The 25,881-nt window shown below is 42.1% G+C and overlaps 1 protein-coding gene across 8 annotated transcripts in view; it reads right to left on the minus strand.

Moving 5' to 3' along the window:
* Positions 1-25,881, minus strand: part of LOC149150860 (5'-AMP-activated protein kinase-like protein) — a 416,691-nt gene that overhangs the window by 218,516 nt on the left and 172,294 nt on the right. For 7 of the 8 annotated variants that reach the window (XM_089439603.1, XM_089439597.1, XM_089439596.1 and 4 more), the window contains one exon: positions 20,954-21,260. In XM_089439603.1, the coding sequence (XP_089295729.1) occupies positions 20,954-21,260 (307 nt within the window). The remainder of the gene's footprint in view (positions 1-20,953; positions 21,261-25,881) is intronic. The other variant, XM_089439602.1, reaches the window with a different exon arrangement.

The following is a 25,881-nucleotide window of genomic DNA, read 5'->3' on the forward strand; positions in this document are numbered from 1 at the left end:
AATGGAGGTCATTATGTTCAACTTGAGGTAGTCCTAAAGAAGCACTCATTAATCGATATGTTCACAGCAAAGGTGGCTATAAAGAAACATCCTATCACAACATTAATACATGTTTGTTGTAGGTGACTATGGGATGAAGGGAGCTGCTATAATCATGTCCTAAGGACTGTTTAATAAACCACAGCCTTAATGTAAAGGAAAGGGTTGAAGTCTACTCCTTGGAGTTGATGATTTTACTTCAAAATTGCTATGTGCTAGGCCATAGGCCCTAGCATCATAGCAAGGGTTTATTAAGAACTAATCCATTGAGATTAGTGCCCTCAACAGATCAGCTTCATAGTGATAATGAAGTGCAACATGAATGGTGCAACATAGTGATAGCATGATTGTAAGGGACAGCAGTATGGTACTTGGTGCAGCAAGTACACAAAGCAGCAATGGTATAGCAAGCACATAGGTGACAGCGTGGTGCAGCAGTGGAACAAGGTACAGTTGTGCTAAACATTGGGACAACAGTACAGCATAAGGTGCAACAATATGATGTGTACAGCACGGTAATGAGGTCCAGCATTGTGATGATGGGTGCAGCATGGTGCAGCACAGTGAGGTGCAACATGATGACGAGATGCAACACAATGATAGGTGAAGGAGTCACCTTGGAGAATTAGTTGAAGCAGCATGTCTTCAACTGATCTCATGTGTCTTCTTCTTAGAGATGATCTATGCTCTTATCTAGATAAGTCAAAGCGTTGACTTCAGTTGTAAATGTACTATCTCTCTCTCTCCCTCTGTTGAACTATTGAAGAACATAAAAGAAGAATTGATCAAAGGTTTTCCCACATTGGGGTTTGTCCCTGGCTAGCGCCATATCTTGTGTCCTCTTGTCTCGGCTTGTCTTCTGCGATTTATGTTTATGTTCTATCTGCAGTTTACTTTAATACTAATGTGATCACTCATCTCGAAAAGATATTGAGATAACTATGAAAATTGAAATTGTTGAAGTTTCTATGTTTACTTAGTTAGAAACCCTCCATGCACTTTATCTGATTTATTCCTACCTACTTGTTATTTTCTTTAACAAGTTATCTACAATGTAAATACTGAAAATAGACACTAGTTCATGCTCAACATATTACATATTAGCAACTAAAAAGAAAGAGAAACAAACACACCATATGACACCATTATTTTTGGACTAATGTCCCCGGAAAAACCCAATGTGGCAAAACCGGTGCAGCTATCTAAGGGTTTTATTATTAAGCAATATCAAAGTACAATCCGGGTGCCGAAACTGGCCTACCCAACAGAGAATTTCCTTAGCAGTAATACCTCTCCGTTTCTGACAAATCTACTAGCTGAAACCCCCGATAATCCTTCCAGCAGTTACTCAGCACCAATCTACCCCAGAAAACCCAGCGCCTGCCCAATTTGGACTGTGTTAGCCTCTCCTAGCCTAGCGCTAGCCCTGCGTCAGCCTATCCGGGCCTGCGTCAGCTCTCTGAGCCTCTACGTCAGCTACATTGGCCTCTTTGGTGCTCTGCGCATCACTTAGCTACCTCTGTGTGGCATTGAGCGAGCACTGGCTGCTCCTGCGTCACCCTCTCTAGCTGCTCTGCTACTCTCCTGGCACTATCGCTGCCTCTCTGTCTCTCTGTACTCAATGCCCCTCAGCTGCTCTCCGATCACAGATTCTATCTCTCTTAGCAAACCCCGCTCTAGAGAATAGAATGGCTGATCACTCTAGTGTTTTCTCCAAGTGACACTCAAGCCTCCTTTTATACTTTTCCTGTTGACATCTCAACGGTCGAGATTAAGTCCCTAATCAATGGCTAAGATTAGATCTGGCTTGATCCATGTCTGTTGGACCATTCTAACACAGATTCATATTAATACACATTAATATTTTATTTTGCCTAAGTTTAGACTTAGGGACTCCATTAAAAATATTAATTATTTTAATATCTCCTAATCTGTTTAGAATTTGCCCAAACCCTTTCTGGGTATTGGATATCTCATGTGCCCCAACCTCTCCACCAAATTTCGTGGTTAGAGCACATCCGGTGCTACCCCAAATCAACACTCCCTCTTAGCGAGGATTGTGCTCTAACAATACTCCTCACTGAGTATTACTTTGATCATCCGGCATCAGTACATGTGCTGATGCTAAGCCTTCCTGCCCAACATCCTCTGCACTGTTGCATCCTATACTGTTGCCCATGGTTCTACCACTGCCACTGTTGCGTCTGTACAATAGCTCCCTCTGCATACGTGTTGTTGCTGGTCCTTTCTCCCACCACTGACCTCCCCATTGGGCTAGAGACACCCACTGATGCTGAAGCTCCCTCTGTCGCTGACAAGTGCTCCCTCTCTGAGCTCTGCGCTGCTGCAACAACTCCTTGCATCTTGCACCGTTGCACACCTCTCTGTGCCTTCTTGCACTGGTGCAACACTCTTGTGCCTCTCGCACTGTTGGACCCTGCTAGCCTCGCGCTGTCTCGGGACTTCTGCACTGTAGATCTCTCTGCCGCTCCATCCACATCCGTCTCTACCCACTCAGCCAGTCATGCTACTCCTCGACGAGGTTCCCGTAGCAAGATCTAATCCAAGAGGCTGGGTACCTCGAGGATCCTGCCCCTCATCGCCTGTAGTCCATTTGACTACAACTCGATGTCTCCCCACTTGCGCTCAAGTGGCGTGTGTGCACTCATGGCACAGTCATCGTCTGTCAAAACTTCCTTCTCTGACCGTGCTGGCACTGCCTTAGTCTCGGAAGACTCTCCCTTATTCTTCTTCCTTGGACACTGGGTCATATAATGACCCAGCTCCCTACAGTGGAAGCACTTGATCTTGGAGAGATCCTTTTTCTTCCGCTTTTCCTGCTTTCCCTCAGATGCTAGGGCCACATCTTCCTCCTCCTGCTTGACTTTGATCCGCTTGTTGCTGCTACCTGTCTTCGACGGTCGTCTGATCTCTTCCTGGCGAAGAGTTGCCCACATCTCATCCCAAGGTGGAAGTGTCCCTCTGCCTTGTATACTCTGGACAAACACTTCTCAGTCTTTTGAGACAGCATTCAAGGTTGTCTTCACCATTAGCTCCTGATCCGGTGTCGCCCCTATAGTAGTCAACTGATCTCGGATCTCATTCAGTCCTCCGAGGAAGGTGTCAATCGATTGTCCTTTCTTCATCTGATACGACCTCATCTGATTCTCGAGCAGTATTCTTCTCTGCACAGAAGTATTCTGGTACAGTGTCTTGAGAGCCTCCCACATCTCAAATGCCGTTTTCTTCTCAGCTATGTGTGGCACTACATGATCCTTGACCCCGCTAAGGATAATGCTCTTGGCCCTTGCCATCAACTCCTCGTAACTATCATTATCACCCGGGTCGACTAGGACAGCTATTACCTTCAAGGCAAAGTTCTTGGCACGATTCCTGTCAAGTACGGATAAGATTCTGGCCTTCCAGACTACAGAGTTCGATGCTTCGTCCAGTCTATCCTAGTCTCTTACTCCGTGTAGTGCCATGATGCTCCTGTACTTCCCTCTTGGAAGCTCTCTATTCAACTCCTCTGAGTCTCTACTTCTCGTCTAGAAGTTCTCTTCTAGACTCCCTCTAAGTCTTGATTTCCCTCCTGGAAATCCTTCTGCCGCTTGTCGGGATGCCCCCTACTCTGATCGTCTTGTGCAACCACACCACTAATCCGGGTTCCTCGGCTAGAAACCCTCGGTAGCAACTCCTCTGCCCTTGCTCTGTCAAGTACTGTTCTGACTACAGTACCTCACCAACTCCACTCTGCAATATTCCTGCAGCCTTTTAAACCCCAACAACTGCTTATCTGTGGACTGTGTCAGCCCCTCTCTGCCTCACGTTGGCCCTGCGTCACCCAGGATGGGTCTGCATCAGCGCTGGGAGGCCATGCGTCAACCCTCTAGCCCTCTGCGTCAACAACGCTGGCCTCTCTGAGGCTCTGCGTAGCTCCCGGCTACCTCTGCGTGGCCCTGGTTGGCTCTACGTCCCACTCCTTGGCTTTTGTGCTGCTAGAAACAGCTTCTGTCACCTCGGGATCGTTGTTTTCTGCTGCTATTGCTCCACTCAGCTGATGTCTTTTAGTCCTCTTGTGATCTGCAATCAAACTCTGATACCATGTTGAAGTTTCTAAGTTTACTTAGTTAAAAACCCTCCATGCACTTTATCTGATTTATTCCTACCTACTTGTTATTTTCTTTAACAAGTTATTTACAATGTAAAAACTGAAAATAAACACTAGTGCATGCTCAACATATTATAGATCAGCAACTAAAAAGAAACAGAAACAAACACACCATATGACACCCGGGAGGAAGTATTTCCCTACTTTCTATGGCACTACCAAGTGCACAACCAGGGCTTGGGTTGAGAAGATGGACACCTACTTCCAACTCAGCCGGATGACTAACCAGGAAGACATCAAGATGGCCACACTTCACATGGAGGGGGAAGCCCATGATTGGTGGTTTCATGGCTTAACCACCCTAAGGCATGCCCATGTGGCTTCTTATGAGGACTTCACCAAGAGGATGGTGAAGCATTTTGATCAGAGAGATCCAGAGGCCCATTTCAGAGAGTTGACCCAACTGCGCCAAACAAGCAACCCAGAGCAGTACATCTCTGAATTTCTATGAGTGTCAGTGATGGTCCCGGATCTATCCGAGGCAAGGAGGGTGTATACCTTCATTGAGGGCTTGCTTGAGCCCCTACGTGGACTGGTGAAGTCACGCAGACCCTCCACGATGCAGGAAGTAGTCTTGTGCACCAGAGATCTACAGGGGGCCATCCCCAAGACTAGAGCACCATTTCCTGCACGGACCCCCTTTCCACAAAAGGGGCATGAGACTAGACCTCCACCTCAGAGGACCACACAGGGGAGGGGGCAGTTAGATGATGAGACACGGAAGGACCTTAGGAGGAGGAAGTTGTGCTTCACATGCAGGAAGCCCTGGGCACCAGGCCATCGGTGCACTGCCGGCAGAGCACACTACATTGAAGTTTTTTCTAACAGTGACCAGGAGGACTAGGTGAAGCAAGATTGTGGTGTGGCAGAAGGTGAGAGTCCAACTGATAGAGGGCCATCACCACCACCTCCATAGGATGGGGCATCCCTTGCCCCAGTCAGAGGAGTCCTTGCTTACTTATGCGGGATTCCCAAATTTTTGACACTAAGGATCAAAGGCACTGTATAGGAGCAGAGGGTATCGTTTCTAGTTGGCAGTGGAGTTACCCATAATTTCAAAGATGCCCAGCTGGTGCAGAGGAGGGGCCTCACCACGGCTGAGTTCAAGGGCTTTTCAGTCCTAGTACCAGGTGACCGTACCATACAGTGCACTAGATATGTGCCTTCCTTGACAGTAGTTATGGGGAACTACTCGATGACTAACCATTTCTTTGTGGTCGATGTGCCAGACACCAACATGGTGATGGGTGTCTAGTGGTTGTATTCCCTTGGTCAAGTCACGACAGATTGGAGGAAGCCAAAGATGGAGTTGAGTGCGCCAGATGGAAAACTAGTAGTTTTGAGAGGCATGCACTCTTATCCACCTTCAGACAATTTCGGCCCGCAGGATGGAGGCAGACCTACAACATGGGGACATTGCATGGGCAGTTGAGTTGAGGATCTCAGACATTGGGGGACAAGATCAACCACCATCGACAGACATACAGCCTTTGTTGGATAGGTACGCAGTGGTGTTTGGGGACACATTCCACCAGGGCAGCCACCAGTGAGACGATTTCAGCACACTATTGAGTTGGAGCCGGGTGTGCAGGCAATGATCACCACCCCTTACAGGCATCCCAAGGCCTATATAGACGAGATAGAGAAGGCCATCCAAGAGCTGCTAGCATTGGGCCATATCAGGTCAAGTTCGAGTCCTTTTGCTCCTTCAATGGTGTTGGTGAAGAAGAAGGATGGAACACTTCGGATGTGCATTGACTACCGAGCCCTCAATCGGAAGACACTAAAGAACCAGTACCCCATTCCCTGCATAGATGAGCTGATGGATGAGCTTAGAGGAGCCAAGTACTTCTCTAAGATCGATCTGCGTTCAGGGTACCACCAGATCAGGGTGAGGGATCAGGATATCCCTAAGACAGCTTTTCGGTGCCACTATGGGCACTTCGAGTTCTTGGTCATGCCATTTGGGCTAACCTAAGTCACCTGACACGGGGATTCGGGACACGTAGGATTCGACATTCGTGGTGTCGGATTCGAACACGCTGACCCCCCGGAACAGGACACGTTAGGACACGTTATATATTATTTTATTAAAAAAAAATACATATGTATATTTAAAAAATATACATATATATTAAAAATTAGATATTATCATATTTCTTACACAAATTTTAATTAATGATACAAATTTATTGATTTCAAACATAGATCTTCATCTATAGCCTATTAGCATGCATAGTACATACAAAATTCAAATAAATCTCAGTGGTACTGGTCACATAAATGATAAATCTATTAAAAATTTAAATCATGATTCATAATTCATAACTGAAAGACAATTTACAACTACAAGTTAGTAAGATAAACACACTGACAACTGTAGTTTTCTCATTAAGTCATCAAATCAAAATGTGTTACATAGGTAGTGTTGGTGCAATGCCAATGGCAAATAGAAATAGAAAATATAAAACAACTACAGGTATACAAGCCTCAAGGCATCAATCAGCATCAGAATCAGCATCACTGTCCCCATCATCATGGTCCCCACTGCTCTCCTCTACATCCTCCTACTCCGTTGTATCCATAGTCACCTCTGCATCTGCTGGTATGGAGGTTGACCCCTCTAAGTCATCAAATCTAACAGGCTCTAGCACTGGATCATTGAGATCCATGTTGGCCAATGCCAACTCAACAGTGGTGTCCAGACCCATATCATCAGGAACAATGTTACTTGGGAGCGGGAGCGAAAACGGGAGCGGGAGTGACATATTCAGAAGCTCTTGGTTTGGTGCTCTTGATTAAATATGAGTTCCATACCCTAATACATGACAAAATTCAATGGAAACATTACAATCCCCCAATCCTAAAATCCTGAAAAACTGATAAGTCTGCTGGATTTTGAATGAAATCTAAAATTCTACTTTCTCCATATGAAATCCAATGAGGCCGGAACCACTCTCAAACATCCTGAGTCATTTCATGGTAATGTTAAAAATTTAAGTAAAAGGATGAAAATGAAGATTAAGGAGAATGTCACTTTTACTTTAAGAATTTAACATTACCATGAATAGCATATCAATACTAGGGCCTAGACTTGATCATGAAACTGCCAAAATGCTTTACTCCTTGCTCCAACAGCACAAATCACTTGCCAACAGCACAAATCACTTGCCAAATGACAATTTTAATGAGCAAACACGCCCTTTTCATTCCCGCACTGAGCTTAGCGAGTCTTGGAAACCGGACACGTGTCCTAAAATCGCGACACGCTTTTGAAAATCGCGACACGCCCTCGAACACGACGTGTCCTGTGATTTGGACACGAATCCGGACCGAATCGTGTCGGATTCGCCGGACTCGGGATTCGTAGGGGGTTTAGGACGAATCCGGTGACTTAGGGGCTAACCAATGCTCCGACCACCTTCCAGTCATGCATGAACCATGTCTTTTGGGGACAGTTGAGGAGGTTTGTGCTAGTTTTCTTCGATGACATTTTGATTTACAGTCAAACATGGGAGGAGCACCTCCAACACCTGGAGGGGGTACTACGCATTCTGGAAGAGCAGCAGTTTTATGCCAAGCTCTCCAAGTACGAGTTTCGTTTGACAGAGATGCTCTACCTAGGGCATATCATTGATGTTGATGGGGTGAAGGTCCATGAGGAGAAGATTCGGGCCATCCAGGATTGGCCAATACCCCGAGATGTGACTGCACTGAGGGGCTTCTTAGGCATTTGCACATACTAGAGGAAGTTTGTCAAGGGGTTCTCACAGTTAGCAACACCCTTGACCGACTTGACCAAGAGAGGGGCCTTCGCATGGACTGATGGGGCATAGGTTGTCTTCAACCGCCTCAAGGAGGTGATGAGCAATTTCTCGGTCTTGGCACTCCAAGATTTTTCCCAGCCATTCACTGTGAAGTGTAATGCATCCGGGGTAGGAGTTGGAGCGTTATTGTCACAGGAGGGGCATCCCATTGCTTTCGAGAGTCGAAAGCTCCTACCACATGAACTGTCATATTCCATATATGACAAAGAGATGTTGGCCATCATGCATGCATTGGCCAAATTCCGTCAATACTTGGTGGGCAACAGGTTTCGAGTGAACAGGCAACAGAGATGGGTCAGCAAGGTGCAGGCCTATGACTTCGATATAGAGTATGCGCAGGGAAAGCACAATGTGGTGGTCGATGCTCTATCTCGGAGACCAACTCGGTTATCCCTCATGAGCTTTTGCCATGATTGGAAGGCTCAGTTGTTGGAGGAGTATTCCAAGGACAAGAGGGCATGCGAGGTATTGGAGGTTACCCATGCAGATGAGCATTACCGAGTGATGGATGAGGTCATCTATTACAAGGGGCGCATTTTCTTAGTGCCCAACTTGCAGTTGAGGGAGAGGGTGCTCCAGGCAGCACATGATTCACCATTATCCGGGCACCAAGGGTTCCGAAAAACTTATATGGCTGTCAGGGAGAGATTCACGTGAAAGGGCCTCAAGGGGGACATGTTGCAGCACGTACAGGAGTGTGAGGCTTGTCAAAGGAACAAAGGGGAACTGATCCACCCCGCACGATTGCTACAACCACTTCCCATCCTTGAGGGGAAATGGGGAAGTATTTCTTGGATTTCATCACAGGGCTCCCCACAGTGCAGGGAAAGGACTGCATCTATGTAGTGGTCAACAAGTTGACCAAATTTGCCCACTTTTTCACCATCCCCAAATTTGGTCGACATGGTTGCACAGGATGTAGAGCTATTCTTCCGAGAGATTTTCAAGTTGCACAAGCTCCCCAAGAACATAGTGAGCGGCAAGGACAGCAGATTCATGGGAGGCTTTTGGTAGGAGTTCTTCAGACTGGTAGGGACTGAGTCACTCCTAGCACCAACTACCGTCCTCAGACAGATGGCCAAACTAAGAGAGTTAACCAGTGGTTGGAGGGGTACCTGAGGAACTATGTGACCGATCAGCAAAGGGCTTGGATTTGGTGGTTTCATCTGGGCGAGTACTGCTACAACACCACGCACCACATGTCCATCGGTATGACTCCTTTCCGTGCTCTATATGGATATGATGCATTATCTTTTGCTGACATTGTTTTTGGAGACAGTCAGGCCCCAAAGGCCAAAAGCTTGGGTCCAAGAGAGCTAAGACATCCTCAAGGCTCTCAAGGATAACTTAATGGCTGCCCAGAATCAGCAGAAAGTATATTCAGACCAACATAGAACGGAGAGGCACTTCGAGGAGAGGGACTTAGTATACCTCCTGTTGCATCCTTACAGGTAGCCTACGCTGAAGCAGAAGGGGGCCCAGAAGCTACGCCACGCTTCTATGGGCCCTACCAGGTGATTAGACGAGTTGGAGAGGTGGCCTATGAGCTAGAGATGCCTCAGGGGAGCTGGATCCACAATGTTTTTCATGTCTCATGCCTTAATAGGGTGTTGGGACAATAGGTGACAGCAGCAGTTGATCTACCCCCACTAGATGATGAGGGCCACTTGGTTTTGGAACCTGAGGCCATTTTGGAAAGCAGGGAAAGGACACTGAGGAGCAAGACCATTTTGGAAAAAGTTGAAAGAACTTGCCGGATGAGGATGCCACCTAAGAGGGTGAGCACATATTGGAGCACCCAGCTTTGAGGTTGCTTGAGGGCAAGCAACATTTGGGAGGGGAAGATTGTCATGTCCCTTCTCAAACACATTTGTAACAGGGTGCTGCTACATAATTTTGTACAATTTTGGCTAAAGATGAGGACCCACCAATTTCGACTTAGGGACTTAGGAGGCAATTCGACTTAATTTGATGGCTAGGGGAATGTGGGGGTCACCCACAGAGGAATTCGAATTGGCCCATTCGAATAGCTTGGAGGGAAAGTCGAAAGGGTCGATGGAGGGGCCCACATGAGGCAATGGAGGCCCAAGGAGTTCTAAGGAGGGAGCAACTCTCATTTTGCATTTCTCATACATCTTTAACATTTGCAAACAAACTAATCAACTGTTCATTTTGTTGTTTAGCTATGTCAACTAGCTGTTTAGCCACGAGTCTCTCAAGCGAGAGATTCAACCTCTACTTCGGGGAACCATCCGTGCCCGCCCTAGGGAGGCAGTTCCACAAGGATTTTCAGGAGTTCTGAGACAGTGACATAGCACCACTAACCAGCGCAAAGCAGGGAGTGTGTATTTCTGGGCAACTAGAGAATACGCAGAGGGAGATAGAGGCCAACAGAGATCAAATTGCTTGTCGGGGAGTTAGGGAGCTGAAGTAGCAGCATTAGACTAGCATTCTTGCTGGGTTTTATAGCCAGCTGAGCCAGCATTCCAGTAGTTCGAATTGTTGGGCTACGGGTCAACGTAGAGGCCACTTAGTAGTTTTTCGTGGAGCTTGGGAGTAGGTGATTTTGGCCAAGAGCTCATCCAAGAAGTCAGGGGTTGGATAGCAAAGGTGAACCCAGCACTTTGGGGGTGTTTTCGAGAGGATTGACAGGCAGTTTCCAGTAGGCCGAGTTTTGCAGCTACAACTGAGGTGAGGCTCCAAGGGGGTCAAATTTCAGAAGTCTAAACCATCCAAATTCCCTTCTGGCTTTTTCTGGGTTTAGGCCAAGGAGTCCGGGGTTAAAAGCACATAATTTTCTGGGCAGTATAAGTGCACTTTCCAGCCATTTGAACTTCAACAGATATGCAGTTTTCTAGGCAGCGTAGTGCAGATTGGTGCAGCAGCTAGGCAACCTTCAGCTCAGCCATTTTCCCACCTGGGTTTGGTCATGCTTGTCCATTAAGACAAGCCCATATGCACCATCTTGTTATCTATTGTATTTTGCCTTCAGAAACTTAATAAAATGACTCAGCAATTACCTATTTACAGCTTTTTTGTGGATGCTTAATGTGTATTTCGTTTTTATAAATTGCAGCATAGATTATTTGCTTGTTATGACTTGTATTCCTATTTAGGATCATTGCAGTCTTCATCCCAAACTTGGAGTCTCTAAAATCATGATTCACATTTTGTTTGTTCTCTTCATGATTTTCATGAAATACCTTATCACCAAAGAAGTCTTTCTTCTAGCAACTTTGCCAAACCTTCCTTCAATCATTCCATGTCTACTTTTAAACCGTTCATGTCACCTTTTATTTATGCTTTTAAATTGTTCATGTCACCTTTTATTTATGTTTTTAAACCATTCTTCAAACCTTCCATGTCCCTTTTTATTTTTTCTTCTAAACCATCCATGTCCCCTTTTACACCATCCATCTTAACATTCATCATTGCTTCCAATTCATTTTTTGTTACTCTTTGCAAGAGTGAAATTTGTTGCACTTGGTCTCCTAATTCTGATATATCATGTTGCATTTCTTCCTCTTCTTCATGTGTTAAACAAGAGTTTTTTGTTGGCTTACTAAGTGTATCCATTTTGTTGTTTCGAGACATCTTAGAACGAAACACTGATATCTATGCTTCAATATGCCCTTTGAATCACTTCAAACTAATTTTTCAAACAAAAGTTATGCAATTTAAAAAAAAAAATACACACCTTTTTCTTGCTTTTAGGAGCTCAATATTGAAATTGTTGTATCTCTATAATTTGGGCCTCCCAAGGTCCAAAACTTTGTCCTAAGGTATCTTTCTATGTCCTCTTTCCAACCCCAAGTTAGACCGAAATTGGATTCTTCAAGATAACGTTATACCAAATCTCCCACAATGACCGATTATGGACTGGTTCAATATAGCAAACTTCCATGAGCCACTGTTTCAACCTTCAGCCTTGGAATTCCTCCTCAAGAAACTACAGTGCGTGCACTTTCAGGGACTTTTTATGGAATTCAAATTTGATGCTCGAAGTGAAAGTTATGATGATTTTCCCTAGGCCACTTATTTGAGATTGAATTCTGGAGCATAGAAACCCTAATTTCTTCAAACCATATCTCAGAAACTGTAGCAAACAAAAATCTGAATTTTTTACACAAAATTTATCAAGATTTCGGCTCCACGTAGTCGAAATTTCAGCTTCCGAAGCTTCGTAGAAAAAAAGTTATAGCAAAAATGCCAAAATATCTTGTTTGAAGAAACAAAACCGTAGGATCCATAGCTCTAATACCAAATTTTATGTACGCAAATTACAAACAGAAGAAAAGATAGATCAACGACTTGAAAATAAGCCTCTTCGATGGGGCAACCTCCTTTTACATCATATAAATGAACAATTCTTGGATGATTCAAATGACAAGACCTCCTTGGTATATATAGGAGTTTAAGGGTTCACAATATAACTAGGACCTACATAACAATCATAATGAGAGGGCACAACAATAACAATATAGGGGCTACATTAGTATTATAGGGACCTAACAAAACCCTAGTTAACTCCCTCATTTTCTTGTCATTCTTGTTTGTATTTTTTCTCCTCCTCTCCTACTCTTTTCCATTCTTTCTTCTTGCTCATTTTAATGCAAGTTGTCCATCTAAAATGGTGTTCTTTTGGATTATCATTCCACTTTTGGTTTTCATGGTATTGTTGGGGAGTAGGCATAGAAGGGAACAAATGGAAGAAGAAGATAGTCGTTGCACTCATATTGACTCAATTTACGATTAGGATGAAGGGTTTGAAGAGGAAGGGGATGAAAAGAGCATTGAAATGCAAAGGGTAAAAGTTTCATTAACACAGTTGTGGAATTATGTGACAAATTTTTTTAAAAAAGGTACCTTGGAGGTGTTTCCTAGTGCTTTTTGCCTAAACCTAGAAAAACAAGTGACCAATCTTTTCAGTGTGACTTTATGTGATTATTAAAGTCATGTGACTTTTTATTCACTTTCTGAGTTCTAAAAGTACATTGTACTTTATAATATTAAAGTGCCTTTATGTTTTTAAATTGACTTCGAGGAAAAAAGCCACACAGTACAAGTTATTAAAGTGTCTAGAGGGGCTCATTAATGAAGGGGGAGACATGAGAAGGGGTCAATGTGAGATTAGAGCTCCACCCTTGATTAAGAGAAGTTGAGATCTAATCTTAGCCCTTGATCTTAGGGATAGGATTTCTCATCATTAGAGACACCAAAAAGGGGGGAAAAGGCAATGAGGAAATCATTCTTCAAGTGCAAAGTTGGAGAAGAGGAGAGGACGAGAGGATAAACAAGGAGAAGTTGAGATAGCTATTTGCAGAAGGAAAGACTAATTTGCAGCAAGGAGAAGACCATCAGCAGCATGAATCCCAAGGCTAGAAGGGATGCACAAAACCCGAGAAGGTACAGCAACACTTCCAGCAGGTTTTTCAAGGAGATTGAGCGCTGAAATCGAGGCAGATTCAGCACATTAAATGTGGTCTGTTAGGCACAAATTTCAAGGAGAAAAAGTTGGGTCTGAAGCATAAAATTTGAGGCAGGTAAGTACTGACTGAAGCACAAATTTCCAGAAGAAAACATCAATCTGATAGAGTGGATTTCAAGGGCAGATTTGTCAGTCCTGTGTCATGGTTTTCAGAGTAGAGAAGGCTAACTGTGACATGAATTCCAAAGTCTGGAAAGTCTAACACTGGCACGAATTTCCAAGTGCCGTATTCTAGACTCTCGCACAAATTCCAAGATCGCAGCACAAGTTTCTAGGAAGTTGGCCTGAGTTTCAAGGAGGGAGATAAGTACTCCTTGTGTATTTAATGTTGTAGAATTTTCTCTGAGAAAAGCAAATAAAAATCCTTTTCAAACTGGTTTTCCCTTCGAGGTTTTCCCAGCGTCGTGTTGACCAAAAATCAGTGTCCATAATTTTCATGCATGTTATTTATCAGTTGATGTGAAAGTGAAAAAGTAGTGGTAGCTTCTACTGTTTTAATTGCAATTTTAGATTCATGTTTAAATCAGCAATGAACATGAGGTTTGGGCATTAAACATGATGAGGAAAACAAATTGAAATGGGGTGTGGGGTTACCGGACACATTTTCTACATGGTATCAGAGCAGCAAGTGAACCTACAACTGATAAAGTGCAACCAGCAAGCATAAACCAGCCTATATACCTAGAGATTTGTGGTTGAGAGGGAGAGTGGTTGCTCATTTTCAGTGTTCAGAAGTTGTGTTGGTTGAGAGGGTCAGATGGTGACTGGTTTGAGTGTGGGAGATAGGTTGAGTGGGGCTGAAAATTTTGGTCCTTGGAAGAAGAGGATAGTCTTGTTGCTTAAGGAGTTTGAGTTGTGGAATGCTATAGAGAGTGCAGTAGTACCACCTATTGATCCTATTCAGTTGGCAGAATTGAACAAGCACAATGTGAAGGCTAAGAGGATCCTTCTAGATGCAATTAAAAACCAACTTATACCTCATGTATCCAGGGAGAAATTTGCCTATGAGATGTGGGAATCCCTGATAACTCTTTATCAGAGCACCAATCAGAACAAGAAGATGGTGTTACGTGAGAAACTAAGAAACACCAAGATGACCAACACTGACACAGTTGACCTCATACCTTACCAAGATCACACAGGTGAGAGATGAGTTGGCTGCAGTAGGAGAGGTTATCCTAGATGTCTTATTTCCTAAGTTTAACTTTGGAAAAATACAATATTTAAATTCGATTAATTATTGTGGACTATTGGGTTATTTTCTAAGGATAAATAATTTAGTTATTTAAGTGACTTAGAAATAATCTCAACCATTGATCTTCAAGATGATTCTAGAAGGAAGATTCAAAATGTTTCTAGAGAGGAGATTGGGGTTAGAGATTTGGACTCAATGAAGATTATAAATGGAAGCTAGTAATGGAGGTGAAGACACAACGAAGAGCACAGTGGGTGAACGAGCCATCACGAGAGGGAGTAATTTTCTCTACAATGCGAGTGGCTCAGTAACCAGTGCGCAAAGAAGGGGGAAGTGTGAGTGGGTTTGAGCGAATCCAGGAGGGTCGAGTTGGAGGAGATTGTGGGTGCTAAGTTGCTAGAAGGAGATAATGTTTTGTCTGGGGGAGGCTGAGTTAGTGGAGTGCTAGGGTTTTTCCAATGCACATTAGTGGCAGGGGGCAGATTGAGTTATTGGAGGGTGCAGATCCCATTGTTGGAGGCCGATTTCTTCAGAGCAATTTTATCTAGAGGCAGATTTCCTTGAGGTCGATTTACTTGGGCCAAATTCATTCTGTGGAAACCCAGTTGCAGGTTCTAGATTGGATTTTTCCTTGTATCTTTGTGGGTTGAAAAACCCAGATTTTCCAAATAATAAAATGACGGAGAATTGTTTGTGGGTTAATTAATTTTTAATGTCTGATTGATCTCTTTGGTTTATTTTCGTTCTGCATATTTTTAATTCTAGAAGTTAGATATACCATTGATTTCATTTTTCAGTGATTCAATTATTATTCGGGTAAATAAATAATAAGCTAGGGATAAATTAAATTGCCATGAGAAAATAAATCTGGTTGGTATTAGGAATTTAACATGGTATTAGAGCTATCTAGAAGACTGTGAAAGAGATATTTGAGATCACGAGGGTTTCTAGTAGAGAGTTTTCCCTTTTGCAGCAGTATAATAATTTCAAGCATTTTGCAAGTGGGTTTTGTGGTCGTAGTTGATCTACAAAGATGGCATCAATAAACAGTTTGAGATATGAAAGAGTTTCAGTGGGGTATCCAATTTCAGCCCCTGGAAGGAGCGAATTAGCAAGATTCTATAGATGAATGATCTCTAGGATTTAGTAAGCACAGATTTGAAGGTTCCTTCATACATATCCAATACAAGCAGTGGAACATAGAACCGAGAATATGAAAGCGACCTACATAATTATGGATGGTGTGAGGCATCATATAATTCCTCACATATCAGGGAAGGATACAAGTAGGCAGTTGTGGGTAGCCCTGACCAGTCTTTATCAGAGTATAAAAGAGAAAAGAAGAATAGTGTTGCGGGGAAAGTTGAACAGTATTAAAATGGGCAAATCTGAGCCTGTGACTTCCTATCTCACGAGAGCCTAACAGGCTTGTGATGAGCTTGCAACTGTGGGGGAAATTGTGCATGATTCAGAGCTCGTCAAAGTTGCTTTGAAGGGGTGCATGAAGAAGTGGTCCACTTTTGTGGATGGGATTCTTGCTCGTCAACAGCTTCCTGATTGGAGCCTACTATCGGACGATTTCACCCAGAAGCAGATCTAAGAAAATTCATTAATTGAAGGACTACGAAAGGATGGTGAGGAGAAAGACGAATTTGCTCTTGCTGCACAAGTGAAAAAGAGAAAAGCAAAGGCCAAGCAGAACCAGAGTGGAGAAGCGTATTCACAAAGAAAAAAAGAAAAGGACATGAGCAAAGTTAAATGCTTTGCTTCTCATAAGTTCGAGCATTTTTCCAATCAGTGTCATAACAAAAACAAGGGTAAGGGTAAGCTTGATAAAGCAGCGACTACATAAATGGAGGAGATGGTGGAGAAGTTCGATAAAAACTTCGCCCTAGTATCTTCCCTTTCTGGAATTGTCACGAGAGGTTTTTGGTTCGTGGATAGTGGAGCATCTCATCATATGATGGGATCGCAAGACTTCTTCACCAGCATGGCAAGGGGGCCGAAAGATACAAGTGCGGAGCTTGGTGACAAGGCCAAGTATGTAGTCGAGGGCACCGGAGTATCGAGTTCCAGATGAACTCAAGTGGCATCATGGAGGTGAACGAAGTGTTATATGTATCAGGTTTGGAGAAGAATCTCCTTTCAGTTTCGGCCATGGAAGACAGAGGACTAGAGGTCAACGTTACAGGAGGTGAGGTGGTTGTTGGGCTGAAGGGCATCGATTTTAGCAAGAAGCGAGTGATCAGTAGGAGGGAGAGAGATCTCTATCTATTGATAGGATACACCAAATTCTGATACACAGATTCTGATTGCGCAGGGAGTGTGGTGGAAAGAAAGTCTACATTTGGATGTTGTTTCAGCTTAGGATCAGCAATGATCTCATGGTTTAGCAGGGAACAGCAGTCAATGGCACTCAGTTCAACAAACGCAGAGTACATGGCAGCAAGTATGGCGGCAGTGTGGCTTCACAAGATGCTTGCAGGATCATTTGATTTGCAGATGGGGCCAATGGTGATACACTATGATCATGAGACTTGCATTAAGTTCTCTGATAATATTGTGTTTCATGATTGGTCCAAGCATATCGAGATCAGATATCACTTCATCAGAGAGAGAGTCCAGAGGGGTGTTGTGAGATTGTAATACATTTTTATAGAGGAGCAAGTGGCAGATGTTCTCACAGAGCCTCTAGTGAAGGGAAATTTTGTGAAGTACCGAGACAAGTTGGGGTTGATGGAGAATCCCTTCCTTGCTAGGAGGGAGTGTTGATGTGAGTAGCATCGGAAAGGTCTTCTACAATTTCTTGGTGTCTTAGCATGTGGAAGACATTATTTGCCTCTTATAGTGATTTATGTCTTCTTTCCTAAGTTTAACTTAGGAAAAGTACAATAATTAAAGTCAATTAATTATTGTGGATTATTGGGTTATTTTTTAAGGATAAATAATTTAATTATTTAAGTGACTCAGAAATAATCTCAACTGTTGATCTTCAAGATATTTCTAGAAGGAAAATTCAAGACGTTTCTAGAGGGGAGATTGGGGTTAGAGATTTGAACTCAATTGTTGTAATTTCTAAGTCTAATTGTTAGAAACACTTCATGTACTTTCTGATTTATTTCTGCCTACTTGTTCTGTTTAATTAACAAGTTATTTACCATGTAAATACTGAAAATAAATACAAGTACATGCTCAACACATTACAGATCATCAACTGAAGGAAAAACAAGCACACAAGTGACAACGTTGTTTTTGGACCAATGTCCCCAGAAAAACCCAATGCGGGAAAACCGATGCAGCTATCTGAGGGTTTTATTATTAAGCAATTTCATAACACAATCTAGGTGCCAAACCAGCTCACCCAACAGAGAATGATCTCAGCAATAGTACCTCTCAGTCGGAGACAGATATTCTGGCTTAAACCCCGGATGAACAATCCCACAGCTCTTAGCTCCAATCTGCCCCACGACTTCTCCAGCGTCTGCCTCTAGGGACTACGTCAGCCTCTCTAGCCCAGTGTCACCCTAACTCGCCCTGCGTCAGCCTCTAGAGCCTCTACGTCACCCATGCTGGCTCTCTCTGACACTGCGCAGCTCCTGGCTGCCTTTGCATGGGCCCTAACTGGCTCTACGTGGCCTTTAGCTGGCTCTGCGTCCCTCTCTCCCGACTTCTGCGTTGATGCTCCTGATACCCTTTCTGCCTCTCTGCTTTTGTATTCACTCCCTCTCAGTTGCAACTCTGATCACTCCTTTGATTTCCTCAGCAAGCCCTGCCCCAGAAAATCGAATTCTTGATCAACTCGGTGTGTTCTCCAAGTGACCCCCAAGCCTCCTCTTATACTTTTCTCATTGACAATTCAACGACCAAGATTAAGTACCTAATCAACGGCTAAGATTAACTCTGGCTTGATCCATGACTTTTGGACCCTTCTAACACAGTTTTATATTAGTTCACATTAATATTTTATTTTCCCGAAGTTTAGACTTAGGGACTCTATTAAAAATATTAATTATTTTAATATCTTCCAAATTGTTTAGAATCTGCCCAAACCATTTTTGTGTATTGGAGAGCTCATGTGCTAGAGCACATCCGATGCTACCCCAAAGCAACATCAATGAATATTATAAATGGAGGCTAGCGATGGAGGTGAAGACACAACGAAGAGCACAAGTGTGTGAGTGAGTCATCATGAGAGAGAGGGATTTTGTTTGCAGTGCGAGTGGCTCAGTGACCAGTGCGTAAAGAAGGAAGAAGCGTGAGTAGATTTCAGCAAATCCCGGAGGGCCGAGTTGGAGGTTGTAGGGCTAAGTTGTCGGAAGGAGATTTTGTTTGTTTGGAGCAAGCTGAGTTACTGGAGTGCTGGGGTTTTTCCAGTGCACATTAGTGGCAGGGCACAGATCGAGTTGCTGGAGGGCACAGATCGAGTTGCTAAAGGTCGATTTCTTTAGAGCAATTTCAACTGGAGGCAAAATTTCCTCGAGACCGATTCACCTGGGCCAAATTCATTTTGAGGGAGCTGAGTTGCAGGTTCCAAATTGTATTTACCCTTGTATCTCCGTGGGTCCAAAAACCCTAATATTCCATATAATGAAATGACAGAGAATTGTTTGTGGGTTAATTAATTTTGCGATGTGTGATTCATCTCTCTGGTTTATTTCCGCTGCATATTTTTTATTCTAGAAGTTAAAGATACCAGTGAGTTTAGTTTGGGTGATTCAGTTATATTTCGGTAAATAAATAATAAACTAAGGATAAATTAAAATGCCACGAGGAAACAAATCTGGCTGGTATTAGGAATTTAACATGTGTGTATATATATATCTATGTTGCAGGAAACGTGGTATAGAGGTCCGTTTCCGTACGGAAACGGGTACGAAACGCGGAAACGCGTTTGGTACGGCCGTGAAACGCGTTTCCAGCCGTACTGCCACCAGTACGGTCGGAAACGCATTTCACGGCCATACGACCCACGTTTCCTCATTAACTTGTGTTTTTTTTAATTTATTTTTTTTTTAATTTGTTTTTTAATTTACTGTTAGGGTATGTTAGTGACTTCTTGTTGCTTCTAGATGTGCGTCTAAAGTTATCAAAGTGACTTTTTGCCCTAGTGTTTATATGCAGTTCATCAGGAAGTTTGAAGGATATGCAATTCATGGTAATGTTAAATTCTTAAAGTAAAAGTGATATTCTCCTTTATTTTAAATGAAAAATAAAGGAGAATATCACTTTTACTTAAATTTTTAACATTACCATGAAATGACTCAGGATGTTTGAGAGTGGTTTCGCGCTAATTGGATTTCATATGGAGAAAGTAGAATTTTAGATCTCACTCAAAATCCAGCAGACTTATTTGTTTTTCAGGATTTCAGGATTGGAGGGATTGCAATGTTTACATTGGATTTTATCATGTACTAGGGTATGGAACTTGTATTTAATCAAGAGAACCAAGCCCTCTATGCAAGGGAAACTCCCAATAATCAAGATCATGTAGGGTACTAGGGTATGAAACGTGTATTTAATCAAGAGCACTAAGGTCATTCGACTATGTAGGAGGAGACTCCCAATACAACAGTGGTCATTCTAAAAAATGGGATGTGGATGCAGAAAATCCTGATTTGAATCTCTCTCTTGCAGCGTTATAGTCTTTACTGTACTTGCAGCCTCATATATAAATATAAATAAAGGCCGATTTTGAGATTTGGATATATAATAAAGGTTGCTTTTGGATATTCCGATATTTTTATTTTCATTATGTGATCATTCATGAGTAAATGTGATGTAAATTAAATCTTAATGTTAAGTGTAATAAATTATAATGTATCATTTATGGTTTATGATTGCACAGATATATATATATATATATATATATATATATATATATTCGCGTTTCCCCGTTTCCAAAATTTGGGGAGGTCGCGTTTCATATCGCTTCCCGTTTCGGAAACTCATACCCATTTCCCCGTTTCGTGCAACTTAGATATATATATATATATATATATATATATATTATATCCATGTTTCCTAATTTTTTGGGGGCCATGTTTCTAGTGCATTCCTGTTTCGGATACAAGTTCCCATTTCCCCATACCATGCAACTAAGGTGTTAACAGTACCTAAGAGAGTCAGAGACACAACAATGCTAATGGATGTGACATTCCATAATGATTATTAATATAGTTTCAGTACATACATGGCCTAGCATGCTTGTTTCTACCTATAGTTTGGAAACAAACCTGAAAAAAGGTTGGACTTCATTTGTCCAAAAAGCAGCATCATCAGCAGCCATGCCGTTCGAAGTCAATGGACTGTTCGAAGTCAATGGACTGTCATCACTCCAATCATAAGACTCATAAGCAGACTTCTTCACAACCAACCTTCCTGAAATTGATGGAATACTAGAATCAGTTCCAGAAGGCCCATAAGAAGCTTTGCCATCATCCCCATTTGGAATTAATGGATGGGAACCAACTAGGTCATATGCCTGTGATATACTTTGATTATTTTCTTCCTCATCTTGATGTTCTTCATTTTCATCTTCACCTGTATATCAGTTTTCAAAAATTTCAGACAAGTACTACTATAATTACACCGGAATGCCATTAAGTAATTTTGTTCTTTATCAAACAGAAATTCAATCCAAGAAAGGAAATTGGCATGTGTGTGACAGCCACAAAAATCTGAAGAAAACAGCTCTTGGAATCTCATTATAATTCTACAAATTAATTATGATAAAAAATTCCACCTAATATATAGTATAATATGTCCCCTTCCAAACGGTTAACATCTTTTAAGATATAAATTACATGCAGAACTTAAGTGATTATTTCCTATCATACTATAATCACAGAAACACTATCACAATCATCCAGGAAATAGATAAGTAACACAAACTAGCTAGTTCGTCAAACTTCAAAGCACTTTCAGTCTACAAAGGCATACCACAATTCGGATGAGATTATGAATGATGTCAATCAAGATGTAGGTCATGCAATAGGCAAAAACACGCATGTAAAGCAGAAAAAAGGTTTTTAACCAACACTCTAGCTGGATGCAATATCAGTAAATCATTCATTTTTCGAAGTACAACAATAAACCTCAAAATACAACAATAAACCTCAAAATACTTGTGTTACTATAATCCTCACAGCAGCAAAAGACATGTTCTAACAAACTTAAAGAGTTTCCATACAGAGAATTTTCATTGAAAACAACGTGAGAGCTTCATTAGATATTCCAGTTTATCCAACACAAGCGACCCCCCATGAGTCAGAAACCTTAAACCTCAAGCTTCACCTTTTGGGAACTGTAGTATCACCTTCCTTGTGCTTCCCAAAATCGGAATAACTATAGAAGTTATGAGGTCAGCATCTTATAAAGTTATGAAGTTAGGGAGTTCTTATTTATGAAGTTACAAATTATGGAGTTTAGTCAGATATCTATAGAAGTTATGGAGTCAACATCTTATCGTTCCCCAAGCAAAAACTCAAAGACTTTACAAGTTTCCTTATCCAATCAAGTAAGAGGAAACAGGCGATTTTGGCAAGCTAAGAAAATACTTCCCACTTAATTTATTGGAAAGAAAGAAAAAATCACATTATATTGATCTCCACTAATGACCAATGATTGAGAAATTGGACTCAAGTGTATAGCAAATATTAATGTTCAAATGAGTGCGTTGGTATTGTTACCCATTTAGATACCTGGGTAACCTTCCAATCAGCCGCCATCCCATGATCCACAGATAGCTAGCCTCAAATGACTCATTCATTTTCCAGTCAGCGCATTCATTAGTTTAGGCTATTCATCCAATGAAGGTGGATTATCTATTGTGAGGTACGTCAACCATTTTTGCATTCAAGTGCTTTCATTTCATATTTCAGATAAGATAATTTTATTAATATCCAACAAATGACCACAAAAGTAAGTCAATGGGACCAAGTATGAATACAATGTGGGAATGCAAGCACATCCCCTAGAATATGCTGAAAATAATATAAAGAAAGAAAGTAGTGCTATCACAGCACGTCTATAAAACACTGTGTCATGACCTATTAGCTTCTCCAAGATCAAGACACAAGTCCTCTTGATAGTCACTCTTCTTTCGATTCGACCTTCTTCTTCAGATCTTTCATCATTACTGTCATCATGTAGTTAGACTGTAATGCTCCTCTTCCTTTAGCAGCAGAACCGAACCCTTATTTCTAATATAGTACCGAGACCTCATATTACAAAGGGCTAGTCACATATTTGTGTTCCTCTTCCAAAGTCTTTCTTTACTGTATATATCGAATCTCTGTGGCACAATATTAAGCTGCAGCTTCTTAATGATGCAGAACTGTGACTTCTACAAGGACACTCAATTGTGGTCTATACAGAGACCATTCTTCCTTGTTGCCACTGTGATCATAGGAGGGATCCGAATTCCCTTGTTGTTGATTGACTATAGAGGGGTCCCTGTTATCCCTTCTCCATCCGAGTCTCTTCTTGAGATGCATACGAACTTGCCTCAGACATCCAAGCTTACTGTTCTGTGAGATCTCATAGACGAGCGAAGTCTGCACTGTGATTCGTCATCAAACTTATCACTGTAATGCCCACCGAAATTACAGAAGAAATCCCAATTGTTTTCTCCACCAAAAGGCCCAGACATGCAAAGTTTATTCACTGTGATTACCCAGCGGAAAATTTCAAAGGTATTGGATCCTTGAACCGGCCTTATGTGAAAATCTTAGTTGGGTATTTATAGTAGTTTGTCCTCCATAAATGAGCCGACGTGTCCAACTGAATAGGTGTGTCTATTTGAGGTGAGCCGACATGAATGTTCCATACAGTTTGTAGGACGACTTCAAGAGAGGATTGTACTTATCTTTTTGGAAGGCTATTTAGTCATAAACATAGACTCATATACATTTTACATATGCTCAAGAAGAGCTCTTCATACATAACATTGACTCTTTGACTCAATAATAAATATTAAGGTTCTCAATGGGAGCCACTAACAAATAAAACCTCTTGCTCATGAAACCCATGAAGGAAGGCATTACAAAAACAATTTTTTTCCTTTTATTTCATCATTTACAAAGGTCATAATTTCATGTCATTATGAAGACTGAACCTAGTTACATTTTACAACACTCCCTCTTAACTAGGGAGGTATTCATAATGGTACTTGGTCATTCTCAATCTGAAGAATTTCTCATAAGAAGAATCGGATTGGTAACCCATCTGTATAGCATCATAGTAACCAACATTGTTTCCACAGCAAGGCCTTCACTGAAAGCTCTATCTCTCATCATATCAGAGCACAATGTTGGCGAGACCAATGACTATAGACACCTTCATCATTGTCTCTCAAGGTACATACCCACCCGGATGTTCACTGAGTATGACCTTCTAGCACTATTCTTATCTTGGGTTCCTAGCGCTCAAAGAATATCGATCATCTTGCCTACTCTTATCTTGGATGCCCTACACATCCTCAAAGAGCATTGGATGCTAGATGATTACCCAATCCTCCATTCTTTCTTCCCAAGTGAAGACAAGAATGTTGTGTCTATCTCTCCCTCTCAACTAGGGAAGATATGCCCATTCCTGCAAAGGAATGTACCCAAGCTCCTTCTGACCAGGAACTTGCCCAAGCTCCCTTTTAATTAGGGACTGGGAAAATTCCTGAATCTAACACATTAGAAACCCCTACTGCAATTTCTGATTTACTGTCTCCTACTTGTTCTTTACATTAACAGATTGTTTAATTGCATAAACATCGAAGTAAACACAAATGCAGCCTTCACAGATACAGATCATGCACTGAAGTAAACAGAAACAATAACACAAGGGACACCATTATTTTTGGACAATCGTCCCCAAAAAACCCAATGTGGGAAAACCGATGCAGCAAATATGAGAGTTTTATTATTAAGCAGATTTTTGAATACAACTAGGGTGCCAGAATTGGCTCACCAAACAGAGAATGTCCTTAGCAATAGTACCTCTATCCGGAGACAGCTATTCCAGCAAATCAGTAACCAGATGATCAACCCCACAGTGACTCTAACTGTTCCTTGTGCTGGACAGTGAAAGCTACTCCAAGCATTGCTCTGGAACTGGGTCACCCTCTCCCGGCTGAACTGCTCTCAGTTTGCCCCACAGAATCTTCCCAGCGCTGCCTCTGAAGCCCTCTACGACTTCTGCGTTAGCCTCTACGGCCCTCTATGTTGCCTCCTTCAGCCTCTGCGTCAGCCCTTCTTGGGCCTGCGCTATCTCTTTCGGCACTTCATTGCCTCTCTTCTATGTATTCTTCAGCTTTGGATGAAAATCCCTTGTTGAACTGCCCCTCGCTGCAATAGATCACTAACTCGATTTCCTCAGCAAACCTCGCCCCAGAAAACCGAATTCTTGATCTCTCTCGGTGTGTCTCCAACTAACCCTCAAGCCTCCTCTTATACTTTTCCTGTTGACAATTCAACGGCCGAGATTAAGTCCCTAATCAACGGTTAATATTAGAACTGGCTTGATCCTCGTCACTTAGAACTTTCTCACACATATTATATTAATACGCATTAATATTTTAATTTTCCTAAGTTTAGACTTAGGAACTCATTAAAAGTATTAATTATTTTAATATCTCTTCATCCGAGTGGAATTTCTCCAAACGATTTCTGGGTCTTGGAGATCTCATGTGCCTTAGCCTATCAACCAAATTTCATGGCTAGAGCACATCCGATGCTACCCAAAATCAACAGGGACTTCGGAGAGCTCCCTCTTAACTAGGGACTCTCTTTTTCATTAGCAGCTGCTTCTTCGTGGGTCCTTCAGCTGTTTGATCAATTTCTTTCCTTGATGTCATGAAATTCAGTCAAGCTTCTTCCTTGTAGGGCATTAGCCATCAATCACTTTCCTCCTTGGTTCGTCATGTCATTCCTTTCTTCATGGAAAGTGGCCTTCTTGGTACATATATGGAACCTTCTTCATATGGCTACTTCTTTCTCATCATGCTTCTTTCAGGAATTTCCATCCACCACATGAATGCTAGTTGTACTTGCACTTACAACTCTTGTTCCAGTAGCCCTGCATGAACTCATCCAGATATTATTCAAGAAATCAAAACATAACATTAAATCAAATAGTACCTTACGAGATGGCTCTTCATCATGACATCTTC

This window comes from Pinus tabuliformis, chromosome 9 (assembly GCF_031772625.1).
Source record: "Pinus tabuliformis cultivar Carrire ecotype Pingquan chromosome 9, CPIR1, whole genome shotgun sequence".
NCBI lineage: Eukaryota > Viridiplantae > Streptophyta > Pinopsida > Pinales > Pinaceae > Pinus > Pinus tabuliformis.